The sequence below is a fragment of the Contarinia nasturtii genome, unplaced genomic scaffold, assembly GCF_009176525.2.
Source record: "Contarinia nasturtii isolate CC-2019 unplaced genomic scaffold, AAFC_CNas_1.1 Cnas_scaffold_695, whole genome shotgun sequence".
Lineage (NCBI taxonomy): Eukaryota > Metazoa > Arthropoda > Insecta > Diptera > Cecidomyiidae > Contarinia > Contarinia nasturtii.
Genome location: NW_022198046.1, coordinates 1859768 through 1884095, shown reverse-complemented (window position 1 = coordinate 1884095; position 24328 = coordinate 1859768). Strand labels below are relative to the sequence as shown.

Sequence of the window (24328 nt, the reverse complement as noted above, 5' to 3'; positions counted from 1 at the left end):
GGTGTCCAATATGTGTATTTATAACACAATCACATACACGTCAACATTCTATTTGTTGCAAATACAAGCGAACGAAGGAAAGTGTTTATAAAATGTTACACATTGTATTTTATATTCAATGTATACTGTGTACAATGTACATGCATACATACATTGGATTTGAGTTTACAAAATAATGTTAGATCATGTTTTTATAGTATATCGCATGAAGGAGACATGGAACATTCGGTCATTGCATTATCATGGCACATGTATGCACAGATTTCATTTAAGAATGGAATACTCCATGAATTGTATGCCATTTGAAAATTTTATTTATCCCATTCAAAAGGCACTAAAAAAGAGAGAACACTCAACGAAAATCATCATTATTCAATTATACTATGCTTTTCAAGAAAATCAAAGTATTCATTCTCATGAAATGAGTTTTGTAATAAAATGACAACATTTCCAACGAAAATATGAACGAATAATTAATTCGTTGGGAAAAAGAAAGCATTAACATAAAATGGATATGTAATTTAAATTATATTATGAAACTTACAAATTGAATGGGTCCCGATTGGATCTACTTCACTGCATATATAATAGGACAGTTTACATGGTAAAAATGTTACATCAATTATAGCACATGAATTTATTTCAAGTTAACATGATGGTTTGTTCATTTTATTTCTTAAAAAAAATCGACACTTTTCGCCATAACGGCTTTTTTAACTCTCTCCTCAATTATATGAATGTGTAAATGTGAGGCACTTCAAAGCTTCTATGCTTTGTTTTGTTATTGATAATAGAATAAGGATTTTTGAACGACCTGCTTTAATGAAAAAAAGTTCCATATATAATTTAAATTGGAAGGCAAAAAGCCGAATCGTAACATAAGTTAAACGAGTTGAATAACGATAAATCTTCAAACAACAACAAGATCCCTAAGCCAAAACATTGAATGTTGTGACTCATTCGATTCTAGAATAATTTACGCGATTGGTATGCAGACTCAATCTTCTTCGCCAAAATTGATTCGACAATGTTATTTTTCTTTTTTCTCTCTCCGTTTTTTATTGCTTGGCATTTTTATATATGTTGCTTGATTTGGTTACAAATCAGTTCGTGCTTCGAGATAAGTTCAATAATCAGAGTTGATCGAAAGTATATATTGACTAACGGCGGTCGATTGTTTATTCTAGATTGGTGCTCTGGCGGCTGTTGCTGCAGGTCTGTTATTGTTTCTTGAACGTAGTATGTCATAAGATAAATGGAAACTATGTGAAGTGTGCTCGAATCGAAACGTGCAATGGAAAATTCATTTTTGACGTTTACTTTTAATCTCTCTGTTAATTTCATTAGCTCATATTCAATTCATTTATAAATTAAAAAAAGAAATAATAATATGACAAATTTTCAGTGAGATAAAATCACGAGAATTAGCTACTTCAATTCATTATGTAATGTAAACGACGTGATAGAATTTTGGAATGTAATTTTCATACGAGATACGACCGGTTTTTGAAGCGGTACCGTTTAATATATCAAAATCGCACAAAATCTATCTCATTTGCTTTTTCTTTGTTTAATTTCATTATTTTCTCTATTTTCTCCATTTCTATTTGATGTAAATACAGAATAATGGTGCTCAACAACTAGCATCGGAAGCCACAGTTTATATAATGCTGGAAGATGTTAACGATGAAATCCCATTATTTACCGAACGTGAACAAGAAACGGTGCTTGAAGGCGAACCAATCGGAACAAAAGTAACGCAAGTGAATGCCATCGATAAGGATGGAACATTCCCGAATAATCAGGTATGTCTTACGAATCTTTTCTTACCAGTTTGTTTTCTCTTTCGCATTCAATTTTATATAAAGTTTGTATATTTGCTGGAAATTTTCTGTAATGACACAAATTGCTGCTGAACAGTACACTTCGATGAAGCATGCCAAAGTGTGGATGGCATGAATTGAAGTTTGCTCTATATTTCGTTTTGAATTCGACAAACAAATTGCATTACAAGCAAGTGTTAGTTTCGAGTGCAATTTCAGATAGCTCAATATTTTAAGTGTTATTTAAACAATTTGAAATGCAGTTCGTAAATAGGTAAAATGCAACGAACTAGGAGCTAGTGCGCAATGTATTCGAGATGTTTGTTGTCATGAGTTGTGCACGCATCATTAAATAACACACATCGTCGCCGCATTGAACATTTTTTAATATATTTTAAAATTCAAGTGATGAAACTTTCATAGAAATAATTTCACCGATAAAATTGCATTATCTGCATTCTTATCCTCGCAATAAAATTGTCAGCAAATTTTTCAAGTTTTCTTTTATCGTATTGTTCGTCTGCTTTGCCGCTCGTACAAAAAAACAGTTGATTTTACATTTCACATCTTCTTCGAAATCCATTAGGTTGATTATTTTCCGCTAATCAGTCGCAAAATCAAGATTGCATTTGTAAAATATACGTGCTTGGTGAAAAAAAAACCTACAAAACATCACAAAATCTGCAATTGTTGTGAACGTAGCGATTTCGTACACGTGCTCTGAAGTCGTAAATACTTTGGCAAGACAAAAGCAATAGTACTTCAAAGTCACTTCGTATTTAAGCTCTTAATCGACTGTTGCAATTTCTCTGGTTTCGAGAAACTTGTGGAGATATAATGCCATTTGGCCAATTGAATGTGAAAAAGCAGCAAATCGAATGGAAGTAGTTGAAATGTTAATTTCGATTTCAATTCACTTTAGCCTGACCTTTGTTGCACCGTCGCAATCTTTTTATCATCTACTTTCTTTTCAATGATTCACAAAATGTTCGAATAGTTGGAGTTGGTCTTACCTTTACGTTTGCTCATGAACTTATTTTTGCTGAGTATTCATTTTCGATGGGGTAATACATTAACTTTTTTCATTCGTATTGTTCTTGAGACTTCGTTTTAATTGGAAATTTCTTCTCAAGTTCACTTGTTCAACGAGATAATGTAAATTATGAATTGTCGTTGAAAATTGACGATATATAGTTCTACTAATGAATCATTAACTGTTTTTCTTCAATTTCCAATTTATTTGAAAAGTAGATAATAATAGAGTCGAAGTCAAACTATTATTTGTGTTAATGTATATTTGATGTGAATTCATTAATGAATTTATAGATTTTTCAATGTTTTTTTTTTAAATATTAAATACATCACATTATGTTTGTGAAACAAGAGGTTTCGAAAAATACATAAATATAATCATCATTAGAGTTTTTTTTTTATTAAAAGTATTTCATACTGTAAATGTATTTTTTTTTTCTTTAAAAAAGGTGTACTATTATATTGTCGACTCACCACGTAATGAAGGCAAAGAATTCTTTGAGATCAACTTACAAAGTGGCGAAATATTCACCAAAGTTGTATTCGATCGTGAAAAGCAAGGAGCTTATGCACTAGAAGTTGAGGCACGTGACGGAGCACCATCAGCACGTCCGAATAGCAATGGACAACCAAATTCAGGTAAGATAATTTTCGAATATAATTTCTAGAATACTGCAAGTTTGAAATCGGCGTAATAATAACAAAAACAAATAAAAAAAAATATGCATAAGAAGTATGTCGTGCACACGCTTTAAAATATTCACTGGGCTTAGTTCCAAATTCAAGACAAATTTTGTGCGCAAAAATGATGTCAACAAAATTTTTAAAAATTTGTTCATCTATTGCGCATCAGCAGCTAAAACAAAAGCCAAATTAAGAAATTAAACTGGTCCAAGTATAAAAAAAAATATTTCTCTGTCACTATGTAAAACATAGAGAATGTGTCCATTTGATAAAAAAAAAAAACATTCTTTTTCATAGTCCGCTTTAGCTTATTTATTTTAATCGGAAGAAGAATTCTTGGTTGTTTCTGTCGCCAAATAACTTTTTGTTGCTTATCACATAATCAGTAGAGTGAACGCTTTCCGTCGCTAACAATTTCTCTCCATCTCTCTCTCTCTCTCTCTCTCCCTCCCTCTCTCTCTCCCTCCTTCTCTCTCTCAAGCGTCATACATTGTTTTTGTCTGTGATCTTAGCGTATAAAGTGTCCGTGCTGATTATTCGCTTTTGACACAGACACAACCGAAGTGCGAATTCAAAGACGCGAACACAATTTGGTAAATTTTTATAAATGGAGTGAATGGCGTGAGCGTAAAATCTTGATTATATAAAACAAAAGCAGTGTGAAATTAACCAATGACACGGAATAAACAGATGCCATTCATTCAAGTCACAAACAGCGTGTTGTTTGAAACGCAACGTCTTTTTTTTTGAACTCAATATATTCATTGATAAACGAATATCAAAGGACGTAAATCTTGTCGGCACTTTTTGTACAGTTCACTCATTCGCTCTCTGGATGAGTTTTTATAATAAGAATCACACAACAGCTAAAAGCGTAAAGTTTTCATTGTAGCAAACTTTGTTTATTTGTTTTTGGGCTCGTTCTTGGCATTTGTCCAAATTGAAAAGGAAGTAATCTTCCAAACAATAACTATTGCGCGTTTAAAAAGTAATGCCTGATATTGGTTTGAACGCATCTCGATGCCAAGCATCCTCTCTCACAACTTTTGAAGATTTCATTTCTCTATATAAATTTCACACACACCAGCTTATTGGTGCATTAAAATGCGAAAACTGCATGAACGCACAACATAATGCTGCAGTGTAAATTACATCAACGATTTAATAGAAATATATTTTTGGACGTTTGTCATTTTGATGTACTTTAGTATTATTACAAAAAATGACATATCATTTTCATGAATTTGATTCCATTTAAAAGGAAAATAGTGTTGAAATAAAAACAGCTCCTCATTTAAAAGACGTTATTTCATTGATTGATAACGTTTCCTTTTGTTCCCGAAGAAAAGTAGCTATATTGGAAAAAGATGCTAAAGCTGAACACTTTCATCGAAATACGAACCCCATTGATCTACAGAGGGAAATCATTTTGTTTCAAGTTTGAATTTAAGAACGCGTTAATAATATGCTTTCAAACATTTTGGTTTTTATTTGTATAAACATCAGTAAAGTGTTAGTTTATTTGTCCATTCTTTTCTATGGAAATGACATGTTTGAAGGAATAAAAGGAAAAGATGAAATTAACCGGGAAAATGTTCCCTTGTGCATATTTTTTATGCAAGATTCTCGTCAGGACTTACGAAACAAACTGGAAATTAAATGAAAGATGGAAAATTTATTTTTCGTCGATAAACATGAAAAAGTTCATGAGTAACCAAATGAAAATATCATGTTATTGACGCCTCATGAAATTTCCTTTGTAGATCAATGAAAGATTATAAGTTCTGTTTCTTGCATCTTGGAAGTTAAGAAGTCTTTCAATTGATAATTTATTCTATCGAGAAACTGGCCCTAAAATGTTTCCACTATCAAAGGAAAAATCAAAGATGATAAACGCCCAATTTGATTTGACAGCAACTTTGGTTTGAAGATTCAGATGAATAGACAACTTATTGTCAATGATAAACAAAACTTTTGTAACTAATCCTTAGGCAAATTGAAGATAGACACAAAAAACTTGAAATGTTTTGCCACTTCGATATCAGATGCATTTGCTAGTAAAACTATAATCAGCCTGTTGCCTTTGAAAGCTTGGTTCGGAATTACTTTTTTAAACGCCAATTATTATTAAACTATTTTCGAAATTATAAATTACTGCTGGACTGATTTGCTGTTTGATTGCTCAGTTGTGAAGTTTTACTTACATATACTATAATAATATTGTGTATGCACTTCGAATTGTATATGCACTTTCTTTGATAAGTTTTTCTCAGCGTTAGTTCGAACAGAAACTTTTTAATCTTTTGGTCAATATTGTTTGATTTTCGAAGCAAAAACTTTTGCTCGCTGCTTTGACCGTTCTTTTCTCAATCGTTTTTGATTTTATTTCGGACAAATTTCAATCCCAATGGTTTTTGACTTCGATTTTACTATTACTCAGATTTTGATAAACGATTTTCGATTTAAATTGTTACACACTATCAGTACTGATTGCACACTTGCCACAATTTATCAAGATGAATGTTTATTTTAAAATGTTTCGAAAATGGAATAAAGAGTGATTGAAAAATCGGTGAATATAAATCTGAAGGAATTTCAATACATTTTCTTCCTAATTGAAATAAATCCATGATTTTATATAAGTAATTATTCCAAAATTGACAAAATATTTCCAATCTAAATGCTTTAAATGCCAAACCACAATCGAATTTCATATACAATAAAATAAATTTTGTGTGTGGTTTCGATAATTTTTTTTCGTATAATTTTTGTTTATCCAACTGTAAATTTCAATTTGTGTAAAAAAATGGGATTGTGTACTTTTCAGCTACATGTGCTATATAATCGCGGCATCCGGTAAAATGTATTCAATGTGTACTCAGCGCTCAAATGAGTAGCACCAAATAAACTCTCTCCCTTTCGGAATCAGTAGTAGCAAACTCCGTAATATAGACTTTTTATACCATTCCGGTTTTTAATGATTTAGTGGAATCATATTCTAAATTAAAAACAAACGGCAACAGCTTTCAAGTGTGCATATCTGTCATGATTGATTGACTAGATTATGTATTAAATATGATGGACCAATGATAGTATTGGAGTATTCAACACCTTTTAACACTTTGAGGTTATCAATGTCAAGTCAAGCTCATGTCCCTGTTTGTCGGAATTAAATGACTTTTGTCATTTTATAAATGTTGATGTATTGTTTCCAACTTGGAATATAACTCCACCAAAAATATGTGATAATGTGATAATAATTGGATTTCTTACAGACGAAAAATGAAAGAAAAAGGAGTAAATATCATTTTACATTTATTATGGATATTAATATCTTGAGTTATTAATTAATTTGATTATAATTTGAGAAGAATCGATATGAAATCAGTATTAGGAGGATCAGTATAGAAAGGAGAGAGATTGTATTTAAATGGCTTTCAAAATGGTATCAGGTTAAAGTTCAGTGGGGAAAAAAATTGTACATAGATAATTCATATTTTCCAATAACAACCAACAACAGCAAATGAACATAACTAAATAAAGCTGTAAATACTTCATCATTTTATGAGGTGAAAATCCATATTCATTTCAAAGAAAAATGGGTCACTTACCTAACAGAGATTGCAATTCTCATTTGTTTTTTGAACCTTTTATCAGGCTATCCAATGCAAATCTATTTTTTTCATATTCTGTCTGTTTATAATCATCAGTAAACTGTTTACCACCCGATTTTCATTTCAATTTGCATTCAAAAGGAAGTCTCATGTTGTTATGTTTCAATTTGACCATATTAATGTCCAGGCAGCTTTCGTTCCAAGTTACTTGAATGATGTGATATGTTTATATTGCACCGTAAGAGTCTTATTCCGATCTGATTGAAAGCAGGCTTGAAATAATTGAAAATGTCGCCACATTATGTGACTTTGTATAGGAGAAAAGGTCTCCATTCTCCACTGTCACAAAAAATACAACATTTACCAGCATGCATGCGAATTAAGCCGACAGATTTACAATGTTGAGCTGCATATTGTTACATAAAGCGATATTCATCACAAAATCCCAAATCTCCACCATAGATGTATAATTAAAATTCAAAACATTTTCACACATGTACAAAAAGAAAATACATGCAGTTTATGTCATAAAATTCATCTTATGAATACCTATCAAATGCAAACGATTTTGAATTGAATTTTACCTCTTTGAAATACCAAAAATTCAAATTTTTGTCTTGTTTTCGAGTGCTTCAGAACATAATTGGAAATAGTTGATCGTTTGCAACTTCTTATTAAAGAAATGAGATTGAGAACATTTGAAATCGACTATTTCCACTTTTATTCACAGCCAATCAAATAGTTCATGTCAGCCAATCTGTATATTCTAGCCAGACAATAGTGTATGCATATCAATTCTTTTATGTATGTGTATGCAGTTCTCAAACAGAAATTTATCCGAGTAACTATATTCTAAGCACACAGTAGAAAAAGTTTGTAAGATTAAGAGGAAAACTCGTTATATTAATGGTGAAAAATCTGTTCACTCATTAATTTTTTCGAGCATTATTTATTCTTCAATGTGCTTTATCTTATAAAAGGCTTTTGATAATATAAAATCTTAAGTAATTATATGAAAAAAATTGTATATATTTGATGGCAGGGGAAAAATACAGATTTCCAAGTATTGTGAAAAGGCACAATAAACGAGCAACATTGAATCTCAATTAGTTGTCATGTATAAGCTTAAGTTGAACTTTTACGACTAAAGTTCTTGACATTGTTAAATCTGAATATTTAACATCATACATTGATATGTGTGTGTGTTGTGATTTTGTAAACTGTTTCACATCAATGTCGAGAAGCGCTCACAAACACAGCTGCAAATTGTTGCAAAGATAAAAATTTATTATTTATTTGTTCGAGTTAATTATTCATAAGAAGAACATTGCATGTGTTAACATACTTAAGCATTCGAATACAATGTGTATACAAAGTATGTGTATGACTACGTGCATGTTCCAGAACTTGTTGTTTTCTCTTTTTCATCTCATTTTCTATGTTGTCTTTTAAGATGAAAATGCTTTCTCTTAAATCAAGAGCGTGTATTATTTTTGTGGCTTGTAATTTGAAGATTCGTTTCGGTACATTGTTTATATTATTTATTATTATCGTTTGCCATTTTTGTCATGTGTATTGTTGCATCTTAAGCTCAATTTCGTATTCCGGTAAAATTTTCAGTTGATGTACGCATAAATTCCTTTCATCGTATGATTTTTGAATCACATTGTTGTGCCAATTACCAAATTCTTTTCAACTTCATTATTAGAGTAAGAGATCTTTTGGATGGCTTTGTTCATTTAAAATATTACATGTGCTGCGATGCTCATTAAATTGTTTGTATTGATTTTTGATCACTGTAGCAATTTATCTCATTGAAAACAATGCCATATTTATCATTCACTGTCTACAATCGAGGTAGAGATGAAGACAATCTGAACGTGAATGAAGTGTCATAGAATGTGCATTCTAGTCTTAAGTTATAAGCCAAGTATAATGCAGAACGAAAATAATTTCATCACATAGATTAAAAAGAATGGAGTAAACCGCACAGAATGTACTGTGCTTTCGATTAATAGAATTTTCAATTAATATATTAATTTGAATCTTTGTAACATTGTTTTCGTGTGTTGTGTACACCGAACAATTGGTGGCTTATCCTCAAGTTTCGAATTGTCTTAATAAAACACAAGCTTATTGAAGCAAAGAAAAACAAGTTCAGTTATCATTCAGTTTCCGTAAGTGGTGTGCATTGATGATGAAATATTATTATGCGGTTTCGAAAAGGTTCTAATGTTTATGCACCCGAATAACACGCACAGGATGCAATTTAAAACAATATGATAGCGCGGTGATGTGAGTCAATGCATGAACTTATGCGTCATATGTTTCCCAAGTTTCAAGCTCCGGTGGATTGGTTATCTTTTGTAACAAGTGCCTGCATGTGGGACTTCAAGAAAAAGTGCTACACTTACAGCTGGATTATTATGAACGATGTATATCGCCACGGGTGTACGGTAAAATCTATTCGAAAGTGTCTTTCTATAACTTTGCATCTATTTTCTCTATCTTTATCTCTTATTATGAACTCGTGCTCATATATGCAATACAATTGAATTTATGTTTGTATCGAAATATAAATGCAACAATTTTACTGCATGCAGTTTGTTTTTTTGCGAACCAAGAGACAGAATGATTATGATGGGCTTGTAACAACATCAACATCTTATCTACGTACATTATTCTATGTTGACTTTGTTCAAATTTGTGCACTTCACATGCAATTTTCTCAACATTTTGTGGCAACACAGAATTAACAGAACCGAGTTGGAATGGCGAAAAGTATAATAAAAACTTAATTTACTTTGACGAGAGAATTTATGGTAACAACCAAATGGTGGATTGCATCTGTTGTTTTGTTATCGTGTTATGCATATATGCGACGTAGAACTCTTGTTTTCGCAATGCCTTAGTGTATTCAAGAATATGAACCAACGTTGAAAAGCCAATGTTCACATGTTATGTTCGCTTGAAATTATCGCCAAATTTCATCAAATTAGGTAATAAACGCGTTCTCTTTATTGCATTTGATAGTTTTATCCTTTCATTTATAATAATCGATGGCATCACTATTCGAATAACATCACAATCTCGGCAGCTATTTTTTTTTTTTTTTGTTACTGTCAAAGTTGAAAATTTAAACTACGGTGAAAACTGACATTTGTCAGCGGTTTAAATTGAATATATGCCAACATTGATTTAATGATTAAATAAAGTAAATTCGCAAACTTTTTCACCACAATAATTTATAACTTCGATATGAAGGTGTTATCATAAAATTATTTAATTAAATATTCGTAAAACACTAAGAGCGCACCGTGAGTGACTCGAAAATCTTACAAAGTTTCATAGTATTCAAAATATCACGCATCTCGTCGTTTTGAAGATGAAACGTGAATAATCATTTTCACTCCATGATAATCCTTGATGTTTACAAAGAAAATAATGCGATATTTTATATTTTCTTTTAGTAATTTCAACAATTTTAATTAATTATCCTTTGAATCATTTACCGTGAATACAAATGTAGAAATCTCTTAATTATAAATGCACTAAAAGCAGAACGGTATTAAAAATAATGCATTTCAAGTTGTAAAAAGTTAAACAAAAAAAGATCAATGGTTACTTTGAATAGCAAATGTTATACAAAACATAATTTCTCAATTTCATGGCAATCACATTCAGGTGATATTGTTGATTTTATCGTTCTCCCCTAAATGGTTCCCATTTATCTGTTTGATGAGAAGATGGTGATAAAATCATCAAAATGGTGATATAAGCATTTTAAAAATAACCCAGAGAAAATTCATTATGGAATTTAAATTTCCATCGATTAAAATCAAATATTGATCCATTTGTCCCATGTGTTTGGCATTTTTTTATTGAACATTTTTTATTCTTGAGCATAAAACACGTCAGTACCATTCGAAATGCTGAAATACTTGTTTCAAAAAGTATTTTATATATATTTTTTTGGTTCATTGTGAAGCTCTGTCGAGAATTTGAACTTTACCACACATATAAAAATTGTGAAAAAGCGCCACAAGGTAAATACACGGAAAATGCACTATGTTCAATTATGACGTTGGTAATTTCCATGGTGAATTCACTCATTGCGAGAGAAAAAAAAAGACGAAGAAAAAAGTGTATTACAAATTCATACCCAGCGGAATATTATGCATGAAACTTTTATTTGCCATCGTTTTAAAGTATTCCTGCGTTCTTATGTGTTCAACAACGATAGAGAGAATGAGCAGAGGGGCTTTGATAAATCGAAAAAGATTACATTCGGGCGAGACTGTTTAGTACTTATACGGTGCCACTTGTTTGGTATGGGTGTTTTGATATTTATTTTAGCGTCACAGTTTTTGTGTGTGATTTCTAATTTTCAGCTGGCGAACTAAAACTAAGAAAAAAATATATCAGAACATTACCTTGTAATTTCTTCAAAAAAAAAAAAAAAAAAAACAAATTCGACATCCGGTTCATTATTAGCTTACGAATGGAAAAATTTCATATGATTGAGAGAATTTACTAACATTAAATTTTCTGTATCGGAATAAGCCTTCTTATTTCAAAGACGGCCTTTATGCCTATGTATGTTTTGATGACAATAGTTTTTATGTGACAATAATCCTCGCCTTGAACCATTTATCATTATTATTGCAATAACTTGATAAACAATAAAATATAATTTTCCTTTGCGTATGTGTGAAACATAAAAAAAGACGTTGGCATTGATTGTTGTTTATAATATTGCTGGATCTATATATTTTGTCAACTTGACGCGTTTGATCCCAACTTACAATAAAACCACAAGTTGAAAACCAAAAACATTTTACTAAATAACTTCTCGTCCTCTTCATCTTCAATTTTTGTTGATTTTCCGACTGAGCCGGAAGAAAGTTGCAAATAGAACAATAAATTTTATCGTCTAAAAATGCGTTAAAAGTATACGAGTATAAAAAATACGATTCCAATTCCAAAGTCAATACTGCAGAAGAGACAGTTTAACGCAACTAATATTATGGCTTTTTCGCATTGAATAACATCAAAATATTATGCATTTTATATATATTTTTTATATCTTATATATTCATTTTATGTCGTATAATATTTTTATATTCTATCACAGTTATTGCTGTGTTTCCCTTGAAAAAAGCGGATGATTTGTCGTCTACATGTGCAAGTTGTTGTACAGTTAATCCCATTTGTTGTTTACGATATACACATAATGTGTGGGATAAGAATCTTATCCCGACAAACCACCAGCAGGATTTTTATTGTCATATATTTCAAGCTTTCAAATTTAAATTTAAATAATCAAGTGAAAAGAAATTTCTTTAAACCGGTTCTGATGACACGGATTTGTTCACACTTCTACTATAAACTTTGGCTTCGCCTCTCTACGAAGATTTATCGTTTATTCTAACTATTTGATTCGCCAAAAAAACATGTCACTTCCGACTCGTGTTCAAGACAATCTTTGCTTTGTTTATTAAAATCCATCCGAAAGTATAATTTCTATCGGTTGGAACATCATTGTACCAAGTGACACACGAATGCATTAAATTATGGTGCTAATTCAACAATAAGCTTCGTTAAATAAGCTTAAGTGAAAGAGTGTTTTGAACTATAGTTAATGATAAGCATATTTAAATTAGATCCACACTTGGCTCTGCATATAAATCTCGCGTAATTTGGACAAACTTGCAATTAATTAGTCTGATGAATCTTGAATGCCGTAATGAAATTTACATTAATGAAAATTTATTTTTGACCATTTACAGGTATGTTTTCGAGCTATAATTATGAAGCATGGAATGTTTTTTTAAATGCCGTGCACCACAATTGCACCCATGAGACTATACTACATTATGCTGTTCAGTGTGTTCATATTCGTAATATTTTTCAACATTACTTATACTCTTTGTTTGAGTGTTCTTTTTTTGTTCTGGTCGCTTTGCTAAAAGAGGCATAACAAGTATTAATGCTCTCTTGAGGTAAGTTTATTTTATTTAACTATTTTTACTTTGCTATTTTGCTCGGCAAAAAAAATGACAACAAAAAATCCTTATGACCTCTTGTAAAATTGCGTTCATTATCATTGGTTTAAATGTTCTTGCTGAACAAGCAAAGCAGTTACAATGCATGGCAAACTATATTTACACGCTGGATGTGAAAAGAATAAAATGAAATAAAAACAGATGAATATTCAAGTTTAAACAATAACGAATGAGTAGAGCGGACAAAAAGGAGAAATGTTCATGCGCCGAATGCAATGAAAAACTTTTGATCATGAGTCTGAATGACGACATATACAAACGCACTAAAGAAAAAAGGGATATGAAAGAAACAACGAAAAAGAGTTATATGAATGGAGCAAAAGATATATGAAACACAGACAAAAAACGACATGAGCGCAAAAAGGAGGGATAGAACGAGATCTCATTTGTATGGCTGCTTTAGTTCTTTGAAATAGTACTTCGCACATTTTTCCACGATGTTTGTTGTATTTCGTCGTTTTACTCTATCTTTATCTCGCTCTTTGATTTAAAAAAAAATCTCAACGATTGCACACGCATATTTGGCGCAGAAAGTGTTCTCTACATTTAATTTAATCCATTTAAAGAGAAACGGCTTTGAATGCAAATAAATGAGTGTGGCAACACGGTAATAAGTGATGCTCAACAGTCAACCAAGACATGGCCAACGCATACGACTTGTACAAAAAAACCAGAGCTCTTTGAATCGTATGCAACTGAGTAGATTTGACATGAAAAATTATTCGCTTGTTTGTTTATGTACTCTCCTATGAATTTTTTTTTCTCTTTTCCTTCTTGTGTTGGTTGTCGACGGCACGGTCACTGCACAACGACTATAGGGCACAATGAATATCATAAAAGATTGCGCAAATGGTTACAGACAAGAGAAAAAAAAGTACAACGCAATGCCAACATCTAACAAAAGGTTATCGCATATATAAAGCATTTTAAATTGAGTTGGAACAATGATCATCACCATTGCCATCATTTTATTATATTAGAAAATGCTGATTCAGTTAAACTTTTGTTCTCTCAGCATCATTTTTATATTTTTTTAAAACGACTTTTACGACGACGAAAGGATGTGTGCACACTGTATTGGTGTAGTAATGTATGCTTGCGATGTGTAAATGGAACAAACAAAACTCATTTACATATTGCCCTTTTCATAGTTTTGCGACTGGATCATTTAGAGAAAATTTTAACATGCAAATCAAGTGCATTCTTATTTCGAATTAGTTTCACGAAGTAACCAAAAAAAACGAGCTCCCACTCACTCCCGATTACCTCTTTAGCGAGACGGTTAAAAACATCTCGAAAATTTCTCATTCAAATTTATATGAAAATCATGTACCGTTTTTGCTGAATGCTGAATTAGTTCTTTACGCCATTGATGTGATTATAACTGTAAAGAGAATACGTTCAATTGAGAGCTACAATTTAAAATGCGAAACATTTGAATACTAACTAAATAACTATACAAAAAGAAATGAATTTCCATCTCAATTTCAATATTTATACAAAATTTTACGCACACCAAAAAACGATATCAACAGCATAGAAAACTATTTTTGCGTAGAGAAATATCATTCAAATGAAGTTAAGTTTTCTATCGTCTATTTATCAAAAGTTGACAACATAGCCAAGATGGTTGTCACAGTCATTAAAAGAGTAAAATCCTTTAAGTCTAACTGGATCCCAAGTGCATATTTAATCATGAAAAATTTCATATATTTCAAAGCGTATCACTATTACCAACTTCATATTCACCAAAGGGATAAAATCTCATTAAATAAGAAAATGATGTAAATGACTTTCTGTGATATGTGACTTTCTATAAGAAGTTTCCAAAAAAAACCACAAACGAAAAATGTCAAATGTAATCTGAGTGAAAAATTATTCATTATCCAATTCCGTAGATGTTTTTCCATGTTCTCGTTCACTCTCTTCATTTATAATCATCAAAACTTTAAAAACTTCAAAATCGGATGTGGTTTTTCCTGGTGAAACACATCATATGAACTTTGGTTAGACTATATTTAATGACATGTACAAAAGAATCCGCAAATTATACAATTATTTTTGCTTGCACTATCAGAATGAAAAGTTATGCTCAAGTTAAAAAAAAAAAATAGAAAAAATGCTACAGGAAGAACTGTACTGTTCCTTTTCTCTTATGTTCATATGATTCCGTTTGCTCGTAGGAAACACAATCATCAACAACAACCGTTTTCATATAATGGATAATAAATTAGATTGTTTTCCCGAAATTTTCGTTTTGCCTTTTTTCGCCGTATAGCGAAATTTAAGTATGCATAACGGAACGAGATCATAGCCAAATAAATTCGAAATCCCTAATGTTATTTGGTCTGAAGCATACGGCTGAAATGGTGAACAATGAGCCACCAGAAACTATTGTTTCAGCCCAACATATAAAAGAAATCCATTCCCCCAAGTGCTTTGTCTCGTTTGCAATGCATTAAAAATGGAACAAATGAAGCAATAGAGTTTCATTCCACTAATTCTTAGACCACAGTAACCGGCTAATTCAACTGAAATGTTTGACAACCATCTAACCAATTCAAATTCGAAAGTCAGAGACAAATAGTCCGAAATATATTTGATCGATTTGACTAAATTTTGAAGCATTCGCATAAAATAAATATTTCGATAGATTTATCGAGTGGAAACTATTCTAAAAGACTCGAGAAAAAAAATGGCATAAATAAAAATAACATGAAACAGTATTTTTAATTTGATTTATTTACATATATATTTGTTAAGACATATCTTCGGCCTTCGGTGACAGTACAAACCCTAATAAATAATTTCAATTTCATGGGAAAAGATAAAAAAATAACTCTATTTATGTATTGATCGCGGAATATTTCACATGGATTTGCCCTTTTTATCAGCCATATTCCCAAGTTATATGCGATTTGTAGTTAGATTACAAAAACGAATCCAAATAAAATCCAATTAGATTAATTATTCAAGTAATCTCAGTTAATTACTTAGAAAATAAAATTATTAATGGATTTTATGCTATAAAAGTGTGGCGCACACAGCTTAAATAAATCACTTTTCTTATTTTTTCGCTTTTTCGGTGCATATTGTAAGATCACTGTTCTTATTACAATTTACATTTTAAAATAATGAAAACCATTTTCTTAAGTATATTCTGGTGCTGTGCGAAATCCTCATCGCGTTTTTTTATAGTGGCAAAATCTTTTCTTTTTTTTTTTGTGAACAGTTACTTTTTTTAATGACAAAAACTTTTTCAAATTCATCGCTGTTTTTTCAACAGACAGAAACAATAAAAAAAAAACGGGTAGAGATTTAAGTTGAAAGAATAACGGCAAACTCCGAAAACAAATGCTCACAAAATTTGCATATAAAAGTTCGCATTAATTTTTGTTTTCGTCTATATCTGTTTCTTCGATATGAATGACTCCATTTGCTGCAACGTCATTCGCACTGTGTGAATCGCTGATTTTTTTCCTTTACTGTTATTTTGTGTTCGCTTTTTCTGGTGGCTTATTTAATTTTGTGCTTCGTTTGTTATCTGTTTGTTTACATCATCTCAAGCCCGATACAAAACAAGTTGAAAAATTTGCTGTGCTTTCAAAAGCGACTCTTAGTAGCTGTACAAGTGGATTTCTTGTGAAATCAGCAAACAACAATAACAACTATTTATATTTATGAATTAATTTAATTTAAAATACCTGGTCGGTTGTCATGGATAACCAGACATTTCTGCAACGGCAAAATAATATTACCCGCAATCTTTTTTCTTCATCTTGTGTGCTTATGTATATTAAAAGTGAATGAAAAGAAAATGCTTTTTCAAGCAACAATAGAAGCACTGTTGAAATAGATAATTGTATGAAAATCTATTGGTCTTACAAATTAGCTTCATTATCAATTTTTCGGTGAATTGTTTGACAGTCAGCATCGGAAAAACTTTGATTGAAGTCAAAGCACAAAAAACGTTATATACACACACACCGACGTATTCAAAATTAGAACTTCCTATTGCGCATATAACCTTTCATGTTCCAACTGTACTTGATTTTGTTTGCCATCCATTTTGCTCCGGGAATATTTCCCGGTGGTCGATATAAAAAGATATTCGTTTGCTTTAAGCTATTGAATGTTTTTATAGGATTTTGCAAATAGTTTGCTCAAATTTATATTAACATTGGCATATTCAATACGAAGAAAAATCATTCGAATTGCTGGATGTTTGCTCAGAAAATTATAACAAAAGTCAGAAATGACCAGGAGTGCTGGAAAATTTTTCAATTAATATGCATTTTAAATTAGTACAAATTAGCATTTATGTTGAATTCATTCCTTGTAATTATATTGCGTGTGAATGCCATTTTTCCGTCCGTTCGCGTCAACAAAGAAGAGCAAAACATACATTTTTATTTAATTGGGTATTTTGTCACAACGAATACAAAACGAAGAGGAAAAACTGAGCCAAACATGTCCGACGCTGAGATCATTTTGCGAATTCATAGCTATTTATCTCTACTATGTTTTGCCGTTTTTTGGGTTTTATCTTTTTTTCGCCTCAGATATTTTCCAAAGCGTATGCATGAAAATTTGCTCATAGTGCTTGGACTTTAGCAATTTTTGATCTATACAATGATGTCTATGTATACAGTGACTACTTTTGCTTGGGGGAGTCCTTTAACACTAATTTTTCATCAGCGTTTTCACAAGTTGGTAAATGTTTGTTCATGGCAATTTGTCAGTTGAACAAACCGGTTTTCCTTTTTATCGCACTGGATAACCATACATCAAACGCTTAAATCACCACATGAAGAAAAGCGTGGAATCATAATACCAGATGAATGTGCATTTCTCTGCTACCAACTTGACGCGACAGAACAATGTTGTTTATACAATATACATTTACATAGACATGTAAAGAATTGAAGGACCAAACGCTTTGCATTGCTGTATGGCACATTTGAATTTTGACTTTTACCAATTTATCCACTTATCCCAAAGCATTACGACGCAAAAAAATGTTGTGAACGTGTTTGGAAAGCAATGTATGTGAAAGATGTGGCATTGAAAAACTAGACGGTCTTTTTGGAAAATGTTCATCGAATCATGGCAACATCAAGAAAGCAAACGTATTTATTTATTTTAACCATACATACAAGGATGGATGTAATCACTGGTGACCCTCCTTAAATCTGCAGAACTCACGGTCAACAAAAACCAATGTGGAAAGTTTACACTAGATATAATGAAGTGAGAGTTTTTTATCTCTTTACTGCATAACACGCACCTCCCCACTAACTTTCGCCACAGTTCCCATGTATGATGTTTATTATATCCAAAGAAAGAATGTTTTAACGGACCGAAAATGCTTTATATGCATCACAAACGAAGATGGCGAACGAAAAATAACACAAAAAGAACCATCCATTTCCTAAATATTATATTTCTCTGTTTCATTATGTTTATTAAGTGAAATAGATGGTCAAAAAGGGTTTATTTGTGTGTGATTAATGAAGATAAATTCCTTTCTGACTATATTTAGCGAAATGTGAGCACTCGTCTTCTATACTCGCACATTTAAATGGATTTATTTGGTATGTTCTTCTATGACACGTCTCCATACTGAGTATGCTGAACGAGAATGCTGGATTGAGCCTAGTTTCGTACATTTTCGTAGCTGTAATAAGATTGGATTTTCATTTTTATTAATTGATGCTATTATATTTTATTATTATTATAATCATTGGAATTAGATTTGGGCCAAATCTTCATCACCAAATTAAACGGAAAATCTAGATGTGATTGGTTGACAAATTAAGTTAGTGCCTCAAGAGTCAATAAAATATATTACATACTCAACATTTATGCCCATTCAACATCTTAAATTTTCATTATCGGAAATGAAGTATGTAATAAAACGAAGACAAATAAAGTTCACAAGATGCGAGAAACAAAAGCCAATTGCAAGTTTGCGTAAAATAGACATTTCCTGAGGAAGAATTTTTCGTATTTGACAATTTTCAACATTCCTACGAATGCAAAAATGTTCATGAACACATTATGTAAATTAGTACTTTATTAAATTCTTACCATTCTCATTGAGCCAGACAGCGACATTCCATTGAATCACAAGTTCTTTCATTTTAAACTACTTTGGTTTAGTTTAAGTATGTACACACGGTACATGTTCATTATCGAATATATGTATATCATTTTCATAGACAATATTCAGTGTGTTTGGCACTTATGCATGCATAAGCTTCTTATCGCTCTTTGTATATTGATGTCTACAAGAAACAGTGATAATTAGCAATATTCAACGTACAAAGAGATAAATCCGATGAGCTTTTTACATGTACAAAATGTTTGTAAAGTAAACACGGTACAAACGGAATTTATGTAACAACAATAGGGAAAAAGTGTTTTCGCTTGGGATCGCATAAATCACGGTTTTTACGATTGCCTGCAATGCTATATACCCAACCAATTAACCTGAATAAGCTACGTCGAATAACGTATCAAATCTGGCCTGAAAACAAACTTTTGTGCCGTTTTTTGAATAAAAAACTATTTTCATTTTATTTTGAACGAAAGCATGATAAAATTGAAATAAATCTTAATTATTGCAAGCAGCAAGAATTTATGGCGTCACGCATTTAGTTTTTCAGTAAATTCTCTCTCTCTCTCTCTCTCTCTCTCTCTCTCTCTCTCTCTCTCTCTTTCTATCAGTTAAATGATGAAAAAAACTTTTGAAAGCATGCGGTGAACGAAAAGTGCGAAATTCGCACGTTGTCTTTCCATCTCAATGGTTTTTCGATAGAATTCCACGTTTTGTGGGACATACACAGCATGCGCAGCACTAGCGATAATATCATGCTGAACTGGTTTTGGCATCGAGACGGTAATTTCTTTGCCCATCCTTCAAAATTTGCATGAATTATGCGAAAACACGAATTTCGCCAGCTCCTTATGGTTGCTGAAACCAATTAACATCTTCTTGCGCCCAGTTGCTCGTTGAAATGATACCATAATACGAATAAATTTTCCTCCAGCCACCTGAGCTCACATTTTTCTCTTCTATACATCTTCTTTGAGCTTATTCACGCACGATATCAAAAAAAAAAAAAACGAAATCATTTCCATAGTTGTTAACTTTTCCAAGCTTCTGATGTGGTGGGACTATCATGGAATAATATTTTAATTTATATATTATACATACACATATATTTCAAATGATTGACCGTGTCTTAAAATTTCTGCCACAATAATCTTTTGAATAAAAATGGATCACACGTAATTAGACGAGATGAAAAGAAATACATCCGCACTTTTGTACAGCTTACATTACATTGATGGTTAATATACTGACTACAAATACATTCATATTCTTTGTCGAAATCGCCAAATATCAAAAAATTGCCTTTAAACGCTTTTTAAATGTTTTCCACAGAAAGTAAACACATAGTAAAAGAAACTATGCGTCAATCATAATAACATAGCAAAGTTTTTGCTTAAGTTATACATTAACTTTGCTATTTTCCATTGACAAAAATACACAAATTCTGTTGTTTTTGTTTTTTCATCCTTTCGGTAGTGAAAATAAACACATTCGTATGCATAATGAAACAAAAATATTGAGAAAATTTATGTGGGAAAAAATGGTGATACCAAGCTCGTGCCTAACTTTTTAATAAAATTGTTCGATTTCTTCGAAGCAAAAAGTTGTATAAGAGGAAGTTGTTACATTGCCGCTGGTTGCAAATGCAACAACATCTCCCCCATAGACGAAATGCGAGACAATAAACTATGTGCAACTATGTGGCACATTTTGGTCATTGTGTGTGTTCACTTATCCGAAAATGTCGAAAGAACCGTGAAAAGGGGGACGCGATACGAGTGAAAATAAAGCACATAGCTCATTCATTTTCATACTTTAAATTGCAAAATTATAAATGCAGCAAGTGCAACCGACCGACACACTCTCATACTCGTGATGGCGCAGAGTATCGCTGTACATAGAACGTTATTTGAGTGCACCAGTAAGTTTTTTTTATTATTAAAATTTCGTACAGTGTTTGAAACAGCATGCTCTTCTTCATTTTGAAATAATTTTCCCACTGACTTCACCCATGCAAAGTGACAAAAATTAAATAATCACGCACAACTATTTACATACTCAAGACTTAACGCTGCACTTATCACCCAAATATTACCAATTCATATGAACGGGCACTGTAGGTTGTAACGAAGCGAGTAAGTGGAAAACAAAGACCTTTAAAAAAACTTTAATGTGAAAAAATGTCCAAATAGATAATATGTAACAGTATATTTTGAACTGTACTGCATAAATCAAAGAGTCTATATCGAAATATTCACAGTGAATGGAAAATTAAAATTTTTGCAAAATTAAAATAAAATTCTTTGAATGAAATAAAGTGTTAAAATTTGCTAGCAGACTAAATGATTCAATCTTCCAAACATTATTGCTACGAAACTTCAACTATACATTCACTATAAATATTAGTTTTCGAAACATATGAAGCAATGATATTTCGGTGAAATGTAGTACATGTATAACCAACATATGAATGCGTCAACATGAAAACAAGTGTTTTACCGAATAAGACTTAGAAGAAAGCTATAAAAATCTGTGTCGTAAAGTGAAATGGAGCCATAGCTTAAGCTTAGTGTATTTAAACATAGACCACAAAGTATAGAATATAAATAGATCCTTTCTTTGACCTAATACAAAGCATTAGATTTCCCCATGGATTTCAAACCAAATGGTCAGAAAAGTAAGATTCTCGACAAACTTGAACAAAATACACAGCCACACAAAATTCTAGCCAAGAGAAGAAAAAATTCATTTTCAATCTAAAAGTCTTAATATTATAGTGTGCATGAATATAGCTGTTATATCTAACAAAATGTATTAAAGGTATTCTTTTTTTGTAACATTGGAATATAGCGTGTGGTATAACGGACAGTTAACGAAACCCTCATATGATTTGTGTGATGAGATTACATGTAAGTTGCGTCGATAAAAACGCAGATAGCATTTATGGACCGAACGTTTTGTGATTCCAAATGCTATTCCTTTTTCCTCAAACCAATGGAAATAATGATTTCTGGATGTGGAATTCTACATAAAACGAATAGTAAAAACTTGAGAATGAAAATGTAAAATAAAAAGACGTGTGAAAAATATAGTTGCTTTTCACTAGATACGTCATCTTTCGTTGTTTATATCCATTGAACATTAAAATGCCTCATTTTATCACCGCCAAACGACGTTTACTACCAATTCTCCTAATTGATTGAAGTTAAAATCGAGTTCAATGTGTGCGTCCCAGCGTGTCATCGGTACTTTATCAAATAGTTAATACAATATAGTTTACTAGCTATTTAATTTTATACTGATCGCCGTGTAATGTTTTCTTGCTTACACCATAACTATGACCGCATGCATTTACCATACGTGCACCAAACCACACCGAATAACACAAAAAACGGAGAATCATGGTCGTCGTCGTGGTGATACGCTATTCGCTATATATTCGTCGCATACTATCTATATCTCTATTATGTGGTAGGTTAAGCAAAATGGTTTTACCCAGTAGACAGTAGTAATGTAATAGTTTTACATTTTTCCTCGTTTTTCCATTGGTGTTGGCTACATGCACAGTGGAATTTACTATGACTCTACTTGCATTTAAAATATACATCTCTCAATTGATGTAGCATCCCATGAAACGATTCGGAATGTGTGCGGATATCTATTGTATTTATTTCTTAATTCATTTTCAAAAAAAGAATGCTCAGTGTTTGGTTGGACAATTTATTTCAAATATGTGCTCCAAAATGCATGGTTGTTCAACACAGTTGAGAAGAGAAAATTTCGAAAATTAAATGCAAAGCAGTGAAATTGCTCACTGGCCAAAACTAATTAATTTTCCAATGTGCGGTCATTAGTACTCCTCATAGTGATCCACCGCCTTATGATGCTTAAAACTTAAACCTTAAATGAGAAAATTCAGATGAAAGTTGTAACTTGATTGGAAATGATTTCCCCCCATTTGTCGTGACTTTTAAATAAAATCTGAGCAAAAAAAGCATCAAGTTCCTCAAGCAAGTGCATGCTTTGAATGTTTTATAAATTATTGCACTATAAATGAATTTCAACCGACTTAAGATGAATTGGATGAGGTGGTCACATCATACTTATGTCGAGATTTTTCTTTCAAAATTTCAATACCGCGTATCTATTTTTTATTCGAACATTGGAACGTTCAAACAGGTTTTTTTTCATTACTACCTTGAACGAAGCACTTGTTGGAAAAAAGCATTTGTTTTTCCGTTTGCTTTCAAAATCACATGATGTATAATAAAGCGTTAGCAGCACAATGTGGATACGTGTAAGCCCAAACACAATGAATCAACATGAATTTAACAAACTCGAGACAAGAAATAGTGTCTGTATTATATTTATATACATTGGTCGGCTGAATGGAATATTCCATGAAGTCATGCGCATGAAATCAGCGAAATATTTTGAAATATTTCCATGGAGTCGGTACGAAATTGATGTGGTGTTCCCCTTCGCTGGAATTACAAATTTCATTGAACATTATCCGCAATGAAAAGATTTCATAGAAACAAGGAATTCAAAAAGTACGGCGAATTCGTGTTCGTTGGAAAAGTGAATGCGCACAGGAAAGAATTTCGTTTCGATTATGTGTCAGCGGAGCACACAGCATATGGATAGAGGCGAAAACCAAAAAAACAAGACAAACATTGCGAATTCCATCCAGCATTCATGATCACATGCAGATTGAGTGTTGTGCACTTTTGCTCTAAATTCACACAGTAGTGATTCGGTTGATGTCAATGCGGCCAAACCTCATGTTCATACACGCTCCCAATTGTTTTAACAGTTCGAAAGCATTTTCCCGATACCATGTTATTCTCGTTATATCTGTTGAATTAAATCAAAACTGTAGTAATCAAGATTCAATCCCTTACATGTGCGATTGAATTGAGATCTAAGTGAAAATCGTAGGCAAGAAACATTATTTTTCAAATAAAAAAAAAACTGAAAAGAATTTCTTTT

At 31.8% G+C, this 24328-nt stretch overlaps 1 protein-coding gene across 1 annotated transcript; it reads left to right on the top strand.

Moving 5' to 3' along the window:
• Positions 1-652: 652 nt before the first annotated feature.
• LOC116340536 (neural-cadherin-like) lies at positions 653-3740 on the top strand. Its single transcript, XM_031767089.1, has 4 exons — positions 653-658; positions 1623-1805; positions 3305-3494; positions 3712-3740. The coding sequence occupies exons 1-4, from the start codon at positions 653-655 to the stop codon at positions 3738-3740; spliced, it is 408 nt and encodes a 135-aa protein (XP_031622949.1).
• The last annotated feature ends 20588 nt before the right edge of the window (positions 3741-24328 follow it).

What these genes read in the sequence shown, in the direction of transcription:
- LOC116340536 (XM_031767089.1), top strand. An exon ending in GAACATTCCCGAATAATCAG is followed by an intron (nt 1,806 to 3,304) that starts GTATGTCTTACG and finishes TCTTTAAAAAAG; the next exon opens with GTGTACTATTATATTGTCGA. An exon ending in CAATGGACAACCAAATTCAG is followed by an intron (nt 3,495 to 3,711) that starts GTAAGATAATTT and finishes GCGCATCAGCAG; the next exon opens with CTAAAACAAAAGCCAAATTA.